Here is a 14669-nt window from a genome sequence, read left to right on the forward strand (position 1 = left end):
TTGGCCTCGCATCTACAGGGTAGTGCTGCGGTTTATGGCCTGCTCCCGGGACCCTCTGGCGGGTGCAGTGGTGGCACCATGGGTTATGTCATGGGCAAGAACATGCGTTAGGTTCAACTTGAACAATGCCGTGGAGTTTAGAATGGTCACCTGCACGCGGCTGCCGCCGGCATAGTCGTGTGTGGGTGCTCATTGATGGGCCAAGGTCAGTCTCAGCTGCGGTCTGCCTTTCATCCTCCCAAGTTGTTGCCAAGAAATTTTTGCAGGATCGAAGCAGAAGGGATTCCGGTCTTTCTCGTGGCTCCGGACGGGCCTCGCCGAGCTTGGTACGCCGGCCTGGTCAGGCTGGCCGCAGGCGCTCCTTGGAGAATTCCTCTCAGGGAGGAGTTATTGTCTCCAGGGCCTATCTCCTGTCTGACTTTGCGGCCGCTGACTTTGCCGACTTGGCTGTTGAATGCCAAGTGCTGAAGGACGAGAGTTTGGCTGCTTCAGTGATTCCCACCCTGCTTGAAGCTTGGGAAGCGACTTCTAGGGTGAATTTGTTCAACATACGAGACAGTCGTATATTGCGTGGGCTCCCCCTCGCTCTTACTCGGTGGCCCGGATCTTGGCTTCCTTCAGTGGGGAGTGGATCACAAGTTGGCCTTGAGTACTGTCAAGGGTCAGGTTTTGGCAAATTTCTTCCGAAGGCCATTGGCCACCTGTGCCCTGGTGCGCCACTTCTTCCAGGGGGTGCAACACTTGTTTCTTCAGGTGCGACCTCCGTCACCCATTGGGGACCTTGATTTGGTGCAGTCGGTTCTTTTAGACCCTCCTGTGAGTATTCAAGGGTATCCCCTGCCTACCTTATTACAGAAGGTGGCCTCCTTCGTTGCGGTCACTCTGCCTGCAGGTGTTGGCACTGGCGACATTGTCCTGTCGTTCTCCCTAATATGTTGATCATGGGGCCAAGTGGTACTTCGTCTGGATCCGAAGGTGGTTTCTGGTGTTCACTTGCACGGGGACATTGTATTCCCATCTTGTGTCCTGAGTCCTCACATCCTAAGGAATGTGCATTGCTTACTCTGTTTAGAGTGTGGGCACTCAAGGTGTACTTGGTGACTACTGAATCTTTTCGTGAGTCAGGCTCGCTCTCTGTACTTACGGATGGCTCGTGAACGGGACTGCCTGTGTCTGCTGTGTCTATTCCCGGATGAATCGGACAGACAGTGGTGCAGGTTTATTCAATTAGGGGTCAGGTCCTACCTTTCCCTGTTTCAGCACGTTCTACTAAGGCGCCTATTGCTTCTGGGCTTTTCGCCTTGTAGGCATCTGCTCCAGGTTGCAAGTCGTCTACCTGGTAGTCTGTTCAGAGGCAGTAGGGTGCCTGGACTGACCTAATTAAAGCCCAGCTTCAGGAAAAGGAACATATCTTCTGATGAGTGGCAAGAGCCCTAAGGAGAAGGGGAGATCCGAGCAATTGCGGTCCTTGTCGTTTACATTGAGAAGCTGGTCGATGGCTAACTATGCTATATGCTGTTTATTTACAGCTCTCAGATGAGAGGCTGGTACTACTGGTGGAGGATCTCTGTGCACTGAGTGAGAGCACTTTATATTGTTGTTTTCAGCACTGTGCACCTTCCTTGGGTTTTAATTGCCTGGATGGAATTTCCCCCTTTTTATATAGAAGATTGTTACAGAGGATTTTATGCTGCGTTTTTCATACTTTGACTACTATGGACTTTTAACAATTTTAATTAATTTATCGTTAGTTACAATTGTAGCGCTGCACTGCTTTTATACTATATTATTCTGGGTCTTGTTCTTTGTACCTCGGTGTTCAGCAGCTTGGTCTTTTTATTAATGTTTGCGCTGATATAATTTTTCTTCTACTGTTCACACCTTTACCACGTTTTATAAGGTGGATGTGCTGGCATCTGCAGATGCCTCTTTTCGGCCGCAATGTTTTTTGCTGGCTGCTGTTTGGAGGGCTTTTGGCCTTCCTTGAGTGTTTACTGTTTTCAGATGGGCCTCATCTTTTGTTCTGATGAGTCCTATGTTGCCTGGTTGGCTATGTTTGGCCTTGTGGATTTGTTCTTTTCTGCTGTTCCCACCCCTCATTTTATGGCACTGCTTTGGGATGTCCCTACTGATATGAATCGGAGAGAACTGCGTCCGTCAATGAACGATAGAGAAAACTGGATTTTTGACTTACTGTAAAATCCTTTTCTCTTAAGTTCATTGATGGACTCAGTACCCGCCCCTCTATTTTGAGTTGGATTGGTGTTACATTTCTGACACTGCTTTGATACAAAACTGGCATCCTATGCAGGAAGAGAGGGTGTACCCTCCAGGACTGCCCATAGGCGTAGACAGAACTTTTCTGCCTAGTGTCCTACTCCTGTAGGGGGCAGTATTACCCTACTGATATGAATCAGAGAGAACTGCGTCTGTCAATGAACTTAAGAGAAAAGGATTTTACGGTAAGTCAAAAATCCAGTTCTTTGCATTTGATGTCTGCCACAACAGAACCCCATTGCAGATCCGCAATAGGTGGCAGCAGCTTGTTCCTGATCTGTCAGACAAGTCTTGGGAGGAAGCATGCTCCTCTCGCCTCTCAGTATCTCCAGCTGTTAACAGCAAGCTGATCCACTTCTATATGTTGCATCAATCTTATTTGAATCCGGTTAGACTACATGCGATGCACTCAGGCTCGGGTCACACTGATGCGATGCGGGAAGGCTGCAAATTCGCAGCCTGTTCCCGCATCGCAAACGCACCCTTGGCAGTTCACACTGCCATATGCGATACGCTGGGGGTGTCAATGTAATCCTTAACGACACCCCCAGTTTGATTGCATATCGCAGTGTGATCTTACAGTTCGCACAGGATCGGATCGCACAAGTGTGAACCACTGTGCGATCCGATCCTGATGCGGCTCAAAAAAAGGGTACTGTGCGACATTACTGCAGGTGCGGTGCGAATTTAGCCATACAAAGTGTATGGCTGAATTCGCACCACACACCCGATCGCATATGATGAAGGAGCAGTGCGCTCCGATATTATATGCGATCGCCGCAGCCGCACATATGTAAACCGGCACTCATTGTACTTACCCCGTGCGGATTTCGCCCATGTGATATGGTCATGCCCGGTTATAGCAAGGTTCTGGCAGCGAGTGATTTGAAGTGCTATCGGCAGTCCTGTCAGTACCGGTGCCTTGTACGTCACTAGTCTTTTTACTGGGAGTGCTAGATGAGGAGCAATGGCTACGGCACTCTAGAACAGGGATTCCCAAACTATGGCCCGGCAGCTGTTGCAGAACTACACATCCCATGAGGCATTGTAAAACTCTGACATTCACATACATGACTAGGCATGATGGGAATTATAGTTCCTGAACAACTGAGGGCCATAGTTTGGGAATCCCTGCTCTAGAACATTGCTTAGAGAAACTTTATTTCTAGCACGTAAGGCTGTGGCAATTAAGTGGATCCAACCAAGTCCTCCCTCTACAAACCTGTGGTTGCAATTGGTGAGAAGCTTATATATGAACATAGGGGATGTCCCCATAAATAAAATAAAGTCTGGGATGCATGGTGCTTCTCGCCCCTCACTGTTTCTATCAAATAAGATGCCACTGAATGTTTTAGATACCTTCTTTTTGTATGTCAATTTACACTCTCCAACTTTAAATCTAATGGTCATAATACTATACGGGCCTCTGAATGCTGGTTCCATCTAATAACTTGTATGTACATCAAAACTGCGAAAATGTGGAATGCTATATATTTGACACTGTGACTAAAAAACTTTTTGTACTGTATTGTACCTTACTGTTTTATGCGCTCACGTTGAACGTAATGTTTATTGTAACCATGAATACTTCAATAAAAAGAGTTTAAAAAAAGAAACAATGGCCTTTTCCCAGCCCCTACCTGCCTGTGACTGGGCAGTGAAATGACCGACAAGCTGATTAGTTACTCCCGATCTCTCCTCCTATCGCCATGCCTCTTTAAAATGTTTGTTTTTTGTATTGCTCCTTCTCCCATTCTGAGCTCTGCTGTTAGGGCACTGCAAGAGTCTAGATACCTGCTTAAATTCAGGTAATGACAGTACTTGTATTTTAAAAAAAAAAAAAAAAAAAAAATATATATATATATATAATATATATATATATATATATATATATATATATATATAAATAAATATATAATTTTTTTTTTAAGGCGGAACACCTCTGCTATGTAAATCTCATTGCACAAAGATTAAATCTATTGTGGCACTCCCTTCTTACCACAAAGGCCCCATTCACATGGGCTTTCTGATTCAGGTCCGCCTGTCAGTTTTTCAGGCGGACCCGATCGGATGCTCCAAATACCTTTTTTTTATTGGGCAGCGGATGTCAGGGGAGACATGTCCGCTGACACCCGCTGCCATCCAATCCGTTCCTGTCTGTGATAACTGGACGGATAGAAACCCTATTTTCCATCTGTCTGGAGGATCGGATCAGATAGGATCTGATGAAAACGGACAGGTAGTCTGTCTTCATCTGATCTCCCATAGAGGAGATCCGGGACTCTGACAGCACAGTCTCTGCAAAGTAAGTACAGACGGAGCTGTCATCCGCCTGCTCAGCGGGAATCGGCGGATCGATCCTCGCTGAGCAAAACTCCGTCGGGTGCACCGCTTGTGTGGAGTATCCATCAAATAATAGAAGATGCAATCCAATTTACCTGATTGGAAGGAGGAGGACAGTCTTGTAACATTGGATGTGAATAATTTATGCACATCCAATACCACAGGATGAAGGAATTGCAGCAGCTATTGAATTGATTGAAACAAGCGGACTATATTCCACAGCACAAATTGGGCTTTTTGAAAAATTATTGATTTCTAATCTTGAATAATCTTCTTTTTCAGGAAATGTTTATACAACTAAAGGGTGTTGCTATGGGTTCCAATGTCGCGCTGTCAATCGCTTGCACTTTTTTGCATAAATTTGAGGCTAAATATATATTTAAGGATAAACTTTTTCAGAAACCTTGCACCACTTGGTGGCGTTATATCGATGATGTGTTTGCTGTGTGGCGGGGCAGCATTGGAACTCTATATATGTTTAATGATATGCTGAATTCGTTCAACACAGACATAAAATTCACGATGTGTGTTGGTGGTAAATGGGTGTCATTTCTGGACATTATGATTTACATTGCGAATGGAAAAGGCGAATCTGATTTTGTATATCAAACCCACAGATAGAAACCAACTATTGGAGTTTGATAGCTTTCATCCGCCACGTGTTCAGATCAATTATATGAAGTCAATTGATTAGAGTGGAAAGAAGAATCAGCAATAAGGAGATAAAGCAATTAAGAATAAACAAAATGTGTGTAAAATTTAGGAATCGTGGATACCCAAATAACTTGGTGCAGCAGGAATTGGGGAGAATAAAATGTATAGAAAAGGAAGGGTTCCAGCAGAAATAATAAAAACATCTAGATCAAAATGTCTTCCTTTTTTTCCCTGCAGTACAATAGTTATAGTGAGAGAATATTTGAAATCATGAAAACACATTGGAGGTTATTACAACGGGCATACCCTGAGACGAATATTTTCAGCATGTACTAGTGAAAGCGTATGGAAGGAACAGGACAATAAGAGATATAATAGTACATTCAGATCATCAAAAAATAAAGAAACCTATGGAAAAAAGGTCATATTTGGGAAGTAAGAGAAATGCATCATATCCTTGTTTTTGCTGTATACAATGTGGACAAATGAGGAAAGGTGATGTCTTTATACATCCTAGTAATGGAAAAAAAATACACAATTCAAGGATTTAACACATGTCAAACATCATATGTGGTTTATGCATTAATTTACCCGTGTGGGCTGCTATATATGTTGGTGAACCCACACACAAAAATGAAAGTGTGTATTTCACAACACCAATCTTTAACCACTTAAGCCCCGGAGGATTTGACTGCTCAAAGACCAGGCCCTAGTTTGCGATTCGGCACTGCGTGAGTGTAACGGACAATTGCGCGGTCGTGCAACGCTGTACCCAAATTAAATTGACGTCCTTTTTTTTTTTTTTTTCCCCCCCCCACAAACAGAGCTTTCTTTTGGTGGTATTTGATCTCCTGCATGATTTTTTTTTTTTTTTTTTTTTTTTTTTTACTTTTTGTGCTATAAACAAAAAAAGAGCAACAATTTTGAAAAAATAACCAAATTTTTGACTTTTTCAATATGAAATTCTCAAAAAAAATGTATAAATCAATTTTTTTTTTAACATTTTAGCCCAATTTGTTTTCTGCTACATATGTTTGGTAAAAAAAATTCCCAATAAGCGTATTTTGATTGGTTTGCGCAAAAGTTATTGCGTTTACTAACTACGGGAAAGAATATGTCATTTTTATTTTATTTTATTTTTTTTAACTAGTAATGGCGGCGATCTGCGTGGTTTTTTTTTTTTTTTTTGCGGGACTGCGACATTGCGGCGGACAGATCAACACTTTTGGGGGTACCGGTGACATTACTACAGTAATCAGTGCTATAAATATGCAGTTACTGTAAAAATGACACGGGCAGGGAAGGGGTTAACTTTATTGGTGATCAAGGGGTTAAGTGTGTCCCTAGGGGCGTGATTCTAACTGTCAGGGCCCGTGGCTTGTTAGATCATCACCGAGACATATGATCCTACATAGCAGGATCGCATAGCCTCTGTGATGATCTAAGGGAGATCAGCTGCCTTTCTCCCTCTCCTGCGGGAGATCGCGAGTGGCCGGCGGACATCGGAGCCGCCGGTCACACGCGCGGGGATGTCAGGGAACGATCGTGGGCCAGTGACGTACCCATACGTCACTTTGACCAGGAGAGGCTGACTGCCGCAGTATATAGTAATGCGGCAGTCGGCAAGTGGTTAATTAGGAGTAAACAGCCGGGGTTACCGTACCTAAACATTGCATGCAGCAATCATAAGGATACTGAAATACAATTCATGATTTTGGAGGAAATAAAAAGACAGGAGGGGAGGAGACAGAATTTTAAGGTTGAGACAGAGAGAAGTTTATAACTTTATAACCAAAGGGGCCTCTTGCACACTGCAGCTTAAAAAAGCTCAGTACAGCTTTTTTTTTTTTTTCTGAGCTAAAATACAGCCCATTCATTGTAATGTGCCCGTGCACACAGGCGCGTAAATGAGCGCCGTGCATTTTTCAGTAAGAACAAAATAGAAAAATCTGCATTTTTGGACAGGAATTTATGCCTAATGGCGTAATTGCGAACAAATGAATGCACACGAACATACTGTTGATCTGAAAAATGTTTATTTGCATATTTTACAAAAAGGCGAGAATACAGTTGTGTGAAAAGGCGCGAATTTGTGCGAACGCATATGTGCGAAAATGCACGCGAATGTATGCATTTCAATAAGACAAATACACCTGAAAGTTACGGCTGAAAAGGAGACGCTCGAACAGGAGTATCGTGTGTAAGAGTGCCAAATAGGTTAGATGGAGATTATGATCTCTTTATCCTTGTGAAGAGAATAATTTATGATTTTTGAATATTGCTTGGTAGCATGTATACATTTCCCTTTTAGTATATGATGATTTGAATAGATTGGGTAAATAGTTAGGAATTTGGTTATTTTGTGATGAGTCTACTATTGCTGACATTAATGGGCTGGGTACTCGTGTAAATTGGGCACCCCAAAAATCAAGTCTAATGAAAATTTAATATGGAACAATGATGTGGTTTTGACATAGAAGATTAGTAATACATGATTGCAGTTAGGAATGGGGTGTATTTGAGGGGTGTGTAAATTTTGAGGTTGTTGGAAAATAATGGGTTGAAGTGGATTGGATTAGAAATTGTATTTAAGGAGATCCACCTGTGTAGTGTGTGGCTGGAATCACTGAGGGAATAGAGCTAAAAGATTGTACTGAGGATTAGTGCTACACACGCAGCTTGATAAAGGTCATATGCATGTCTGAAACTGTGCAGTCGCTTGTAAATGTATGTTTACTTATTAATGCATGAAGTTCAGAAGTAAAGGATATTTGCAACAACAATTGGATTGCATCTTTTTTTATTTGAGATATATATTAGAGCTGCGTGATTAATCATTAAAAAATCGCGATCTCGCTATGCATACTAGCACATTATGCCATTGTCCTGCGGGTTTTTTTTTTCGGGGGGGGCATACAACCGCTTTAGGCCCCTTTCACACGACTTCGTTCCTTCGACTGAGCCGTACTGCTCAGCGGGGAATCAATCCGCCGATCCCCCGCTGAGCAGGCAGATGACAGCTCCGTCTCCGCTCTGTGTGCGGAGATGGAGGTGTCAGATCCCCGCTGTCCTCTATGGGGGAATCGGATGAGAACAGGTCGCCTGTCCGCTCTCATCCGATCCGCCAGATGGATGGAAAATAGGGTTTCCATCCGTCCAGATTTGACGGACAGGATCGGATGTCAGTGGACATGTCTTCGCTGACATCGATGCCCCGTAGAGATGCATGGGGCATCAGTTCAGATCCCCTTTCACACAGGGGAGTCTGTCGGCAGACTCTGTTTTTCTCAGCAGGTGATCGATCCGCCGATTCCGTTCTCATTCGATCCCATCCGATCCGCTGGACGGATGGAAAATAGGGTTTCCATCCGTCCAGATTTGACGGATCAGATCGGATCGGATGTCAGCGGACATGTCTCTGCTGACATCCGATGCCCCATAGACATGCATGGGGTATCCGTTCAGATCGGCCTGAAAAACGGACAGGCGGATCTGAACGTTCCCGCCTGTGTGAAAGGGGCCTAAGGCTGCTAACTATAAACACAATGCTTTACAATGTATCATTTCGTTCTTTTAGATCAGGGGTGGGGAACCTTTTTTCTGCCAAGGGCCATTTGGATTTTTGTAACATCCGTACAAAATGTATGCATAAATGTAATAGGCATTGCTTTGCGGCAAAAAACACTGTAAAAAATTGCGTGACTTTGAGGTCACAAAAGTGTGAAAGGGGCTTTCAGTAATCAAGGTATAGTGTGCCCCCTTTCTATGCAGACTGACCACAGGGTGCCCCCTTTCAATGCGGAGTGACCACAGGGTGCCCCCTTTCAATGCGGAGTGACCACAGGGTGCCAAGCCCCAGTGCACTTGACATACCTGTTGTAGCGGCGGCTTCCTCTCTTCAGTCCCCGCCTCTCTTCGAGTCCTCCCGCGTCCCGCCTCCTCCTCGGCCAATGGCATTGGCCAAAGAGGAGGAGGATCCGTGAGACAGTAGCGAATTTTCATTCGCTATTGTCACACAAATGGGCGGGCTCGAGGCGCACTGCTCTGCGCCTCGGGTCCACCCTTTTCGGAGATTCAGTGTCATAACGGAGCCATCGGCTCCTTCTGACACAGCGGCACGGGGGGGCGGACAGAACGATCGTGCGGGCCGGAGGTTCCCCACCCCTGTTTTAGATCAAAGGAATAAACTTCTGTCTGTAAGGGAGGGCAGTTTAACCTCCTTAAAGACCCAGCCTTTTTCTGATGCTTGTTGCTTACAAGTTAAAATCAGTATTTTTCTGCTAGAAAATTACTTAGAACCCCCAAATATCATAAATATATATTTCAGCAGAGACCCTAGAGAATAAAATGGGGATCGTTGCAATCTTTTATGTCACACTGTATTTGCGCAGAAGTCTCGCAGTTTTTAGGGGGAAAAATACACTTTAATGAATTTTAGAAAAACCAAACCGTAAAGTTAACTCAATTTTTTTTGTATAATGTAAAAGATGATGTTATGCAGAGAATCGTGATCTTTATTCTAAGCCAAAAAAAATTGTGATTCTCATTTTAGCTAGAATCGTGCAGCTCTAATATATATGTCTACATAATTCAATGATGTATTAAAAAATACAGAGCTGCGGTATTTGCCTGGTGTCTGGCTGAAGGTTTCATTCTTTATCTGGAGCTGTGACTAGAAAACAATGCTGTGTATTGCCTCCTTTTTACAACGATCTTATTCCTCTTTCAGGTCAAACGTGAACTTTCTCTTCTCTTGAAGCATTATGTCCTCCATCTTACCCTTCACGCCGCCGGTTGTGAAACGCCTCCTCGGCTGGAAGAAGTCGGCCAGCGGGGCTGGAGGGGGGGAGCAGAATGGCCAGGAAGAGAAGTGGTGCGAGAAGGCAGTTAAAAGCTTGGTGAAAAAGCTGAAGAAAACTGGACAGCTCGACGAGCTGGAGAAAGCAATCACCACACAGAACTGCAATACCAAATGCGTTACGATCCCAAGGTATGTCCGGAATCGCTGCCCTGTCAGTGGCCTGCGAGGACAGGAAGGCAGTGTCATTGTAGTGAAGTAGCCGATTAACCATCCTGGCAAGTGTGTGGTACAGGCCAGACATCCTAACCTGAATGACATTACTAATCTACGCTCATGTGACTATGTGCCGTGCTTACCTTACCAATGTATATAAGCTTTTGTGTAAATGACAATGAAGGTGATGTTGCATTATAAGAGTTTGAAATGTTATGTTATGCTGTGTAAAGAGAACCACAACTTAAAGTGAACCTGTCTCCACATATAATCTACTAGCGTTTGCTAATTACCTGATAGAAAATACCAGAAGGTGCCTGCACATACATGACAGAAGCGGAAGCCCAGGTGCTCAATGTATGTAAAAACTATTTTGTAATCCTTGCCAGCTGAGATTAAAGTGAACCAATGGCTAGGTTCTAGACCATGGATCCTCAAACTATGGCCCTCCAGCTGTTGCAGAACTACACATCCCATGAGGCCTTTTAAAACTCTGACATTCACAGACATGACTAGGCATGATGGGAATTGTAGTTCCTGAACAACTGGAGGGCCATAGTTTGAAGACCCCTGTTCTAGACCTTCAAACATTTACTTATTTTTACTTATTTTTAATAAGCAATACACGAACTTGAAAGGATAATTGAAATTTCACTATATAAATACATTTCCTGTTGCATAAAAATGAAAAAGTGTGCAGATTCTTAACATTTTCCTTTAGAAATCGGTCACAGCCTGTGTAGAACAGCCTTCCCCCTGCCAGAATGCTGAAAAGAGGACCCTTGCTCTGTGTGTAGGCAGTGGTCACTCTGCAGAAGTTAAACTTGCACCCTGATGAGTCACACCTAGAGCTCTCCAGTCAGCAGATAACATGCAGAGCCGTACACCTGTCTCTGCAGGGAGACTGTGCACCAACTTGGTTCAATAACTTTCTCTCAGTTCTTCCAGTCTTTTTCATCTTGCATGACCTGTTGCGTCCATTGAATTGCCTATTTCAGACGCTTGGATCATTTTATGGTCTTTTTACGACAAGTGGAAGTTGTTGCGCCTAGTGGTGATTTTTTTTTTTTGTTACAACTCTCCCAAAGAACCACAGCTTCCACACACAGCAAAAGGTTCTTCTGTGCTGCTAAAGGCAGGACACAGGCTTTTCTAATCAGGCCGTGGCTGCTTTTTAAATTAAAGAACGTGGACGACTTTGAAATGGTACTGGAAAATGTATGCCACTCAGGGTACAAGTAAAAGCAATCCTGTGTCCACCACTGTGAGTGGTGGCCAGAGAAGGAGCTTGTCTCGGCTCCATACAACTGTTCAACAAAGGATGGATCCCATGAAGCCACACATCAACGCAGACCCACTGGTATTGGACTGAATGGCAGTCTCAGCCTGGGCTCTTGCCAGGCGATGCCCCCAACACATTTAACTCCACCCCTCTGAGCTTTATGATGGTGCTCCAAAAAAAAGTAAACTCCCTTATTTGATTTTTACCGATAGGTAAGCCTATAATAGGGCTTACCTATGGGTACAGTAAATATCTCCTAATTGTGCACCGTTTAGGAGCTATTTACTTGCAAAGCCACTAGTGATGTCACCGGTGCATGCTCTCTAAAGAACGGCCGTGAAATCAATGTGGCTCATCCAAACAAAGGACCAGAGCCCGCCAACCCAGAAGGAAGACCAAGTGAAGATGGAAGCCCTGTCAGTAGTCCACTGGAGGGCTTAGTTTTTGAGGTTCGTTTTGTATTATATGCTAGTATGCAGTGCATACTAGCACATCGTAAGGAAGATAAAAAAAAAAAAAAAAAGCTGGCAGTTTTCTACTGCTTTAAGCTACAAGGGGTAAAGGGAAATGTGTTGAGGACGTAACCTTGCTGAAACTGTAAGACTTTGCACACTATTTTTTGTTTTGATACCCCTGGAATGTGTTTTTAGCTGATTTTAAACTTAAAGCCTAATTGGGTTTTTAAAGAAGCCCTTACTGACCTCTGTAGCTGCAGGCACTGTGGAGAAATGTATCATCAAGGATGGCATCAAAGCCACAAATGCCAACCTTCTAATGTTCACAATTAGCAGGTGCTCTGAACTTTTTTTGGAGGACTGAAACAGGACTTCAGATTCTCTGTTGTAATTCTGAGGATGAATTGCTGCACGGTGCTTATAACTACAGAGGTCAGTGAGGGCTTCTTTTAAAGCTCATTTCTACTTGTTAAAAATATGAATACGTGAATGTTCATAGCCTGGCCACAGGTTCAATTTAAGGGCTCTTGATATGCGCTACTCCTCTGTTTTGGGCTATGTACAGTGGTCTGTGATGAATCCGTCACTAAACGTTCCCTTGCAGCATTTGAGTCTTTTTGGTTTATTCCACCACTGACGCTTCCTTTCTGGAGTTTTATTGCATTCCCACAGTTGTCCCCAACTTCCTTACATAATTCAAATAATGTATGTATATGACTCTCTAAATGGGCAAAAAAACTCAGGCAGGGATGTATTCTTTATAAATTTCTACAGAAAAATCGCCAACACTTAAAGCTGAACTCCAAGCTAACAACTGATTGCACAGATGGAATATATGGTAGTTGTTTTTCTGACAAAGGATTTGTATTTCTGTCCATCCGATTTGTAGGTTTTATACAGCACTGTCACATAACACAGCAATGGCTGAAAAAATCCGGAGACTTAATTTTTCTATGCTTCAGTCAAAGCAAAAGGAAACCCTCCTGTCCTTTTACAGCCAAGGGAGCGGCCATCTTGGCTTCTGTTTTTGATCTGCAGTTGTTACATGTGATCAGCAATGACAGCAGCCATTGACGGGCTTGAGCTTGGGTTGAATTTGGTTTAGGTCAGTCATAAGTACACTGGCAACCTTGGCTGTTCTTTCCATAGGCATGCCCTAAAGCAGAACTAAAGTTCTGATATCACAAACTACGAGATGGGGGGTTCTTTACTGCAATGCAAATAAAATACACCTACCTGCTTGCTCACAGCGTTCTCTAGCATGTAAACTAAGATGTTTACTGTCCCTGTATGCCAGAATGACAGACTCCTGTGCAGGCGCAGGATTGGCGGTCAAAGAAGACAGTTGAAGGCCGGCATCCAGAAGAAGATGCCGGCAAGGGACAGGGACAGTTGAAGAAGGAAGCTTATCTATTAGAGATTTCCTAAAGCTGGTGCACAAAGAATCTGGTAACCAATCGGCTTCCAGGTTTTCATGTTAAAACTCAACTGAACAAGTGGATTGGTTACTATGCTGAACCAGATTCTGTGTGCACCAGTTTTAGTAAATCTCACCCATTGTATTCAAGTATGTATTCCTCAAAAAAACATTCCTTCTCCAGATCTCCAAATTCCTTTTTATTTGCTGCTGTGATCCAACTTCCTGAGGGTGGCTACATTAATTCTCCCATCACCCCTCTGTAAGAAGGAGCGTAGCCACCTTGTTGATCGCTCCGAAGATGGACTATGGGATGTGTAGTGTGCATAGAGCAGCGCTCATGATGTCAGCTAATGTGCACTGCTACTTCCAAACAAACAGAAGGGAGGGGGAGGGGGAAAGAGGTTCGGGAGCTAACCGAGATCGTACAAGGAGACAGAAAATATAGTAAGGAACAATTTTAATGAAAAATAGATTACATGGCCATTAAGAAGTAGATGTGTATAGATTTGTGAAAAACAAGGATAATGTTTAGTGTCACTTTTTTAATATAACTGTTTTGGGAAACCATTAAAACGGAACTAAACCCACCAATTTTGGTATCACTTCCAGGTCTGGACAGTGTAATAAGAATTGTTGGACTAAGCTCATCTCTGTCATTCTGCTCTCTCCTTCTATCGGCGTATTTCCGGGTAACATATGAACACTGTTGCACAACTCACTGGCCCCTTGTGCTTCTTCACCCTCTCAGCCTGTGCACTGCTGTTACGAGGGATGACAAGGGGTTACCTGTACTGTTTTGCATTTAAAAAAGAAGTCTAGGGCCCATTTACATTCATTGCGGTGCATTAAAGTGAATGTTAACCCAGCTTATTCTATAGCATTTTAATAACATACAGTAATAAAGGGCAAACCTCCATATATAGAAAGAAAAACAGTTTTTGCATTTTCTTTCTTTTTTTTTATATGTGTGTGATTGTAAAAGTATGACAATAATCAGGTGTGACCTCTATTGGGGAGGACATTGATCAGCAGCTTCTGTCCTGATGTCACATTTCCCAGCTGCTGCCACTCAACTGTGCTGGTGAGGGAGGGCGCATCTGCAGGGTTCTAACCAGTCCTATGGCTTCCAAACAGGAGGTGGAGCTGGGGGGGTGGGGGTGTCTGCCGAGTTTTGACCTGTTCTTTGGTTTCCAAACAGAAGGTGGAGCTGGAGGAGTGGGGGGG

At 43.6% G+C, this 14669-nt stretch overlaps 1 protein-coding gene across 2 annotated transcripts in view; it reads left to right on the forward strand.

Annotated features, from left to right (window-relative positions):
- SMAD2 (SMAD family member 2) overlaps window positions 1-14669 on the forward strand; it is a 152424-nt gene that overhangs the window by 50267 nt on the left and 87488 nt on the right. For both annotated transcript variants that reach the window (XM_082254630.1, XM_082254631.1), the window contains exon 2: window positions 10004-10264. In XM_082254630.1, the coding sequence (XP_082110756.1) occupies window positions 10038-10264 (227 nt within the window). In that variant the 5' untranslated portion in view covers window positions 10004-10037. The remainder of the gene's footprint in view (window positions 1-10003; window positions 10265-14669) is intronic.

Source organism: Pelophylax lessonae (assembly GCF_965119305.1).
Source record: "Pelophylax lessonae genome assembly, chromosome: 1".
Lineage (NCBI taxonomy): Eukaryota > Metazoa > Chordata > Amphibia > Anura > Ranidae > Pelophylax > Pelophylax lessonae.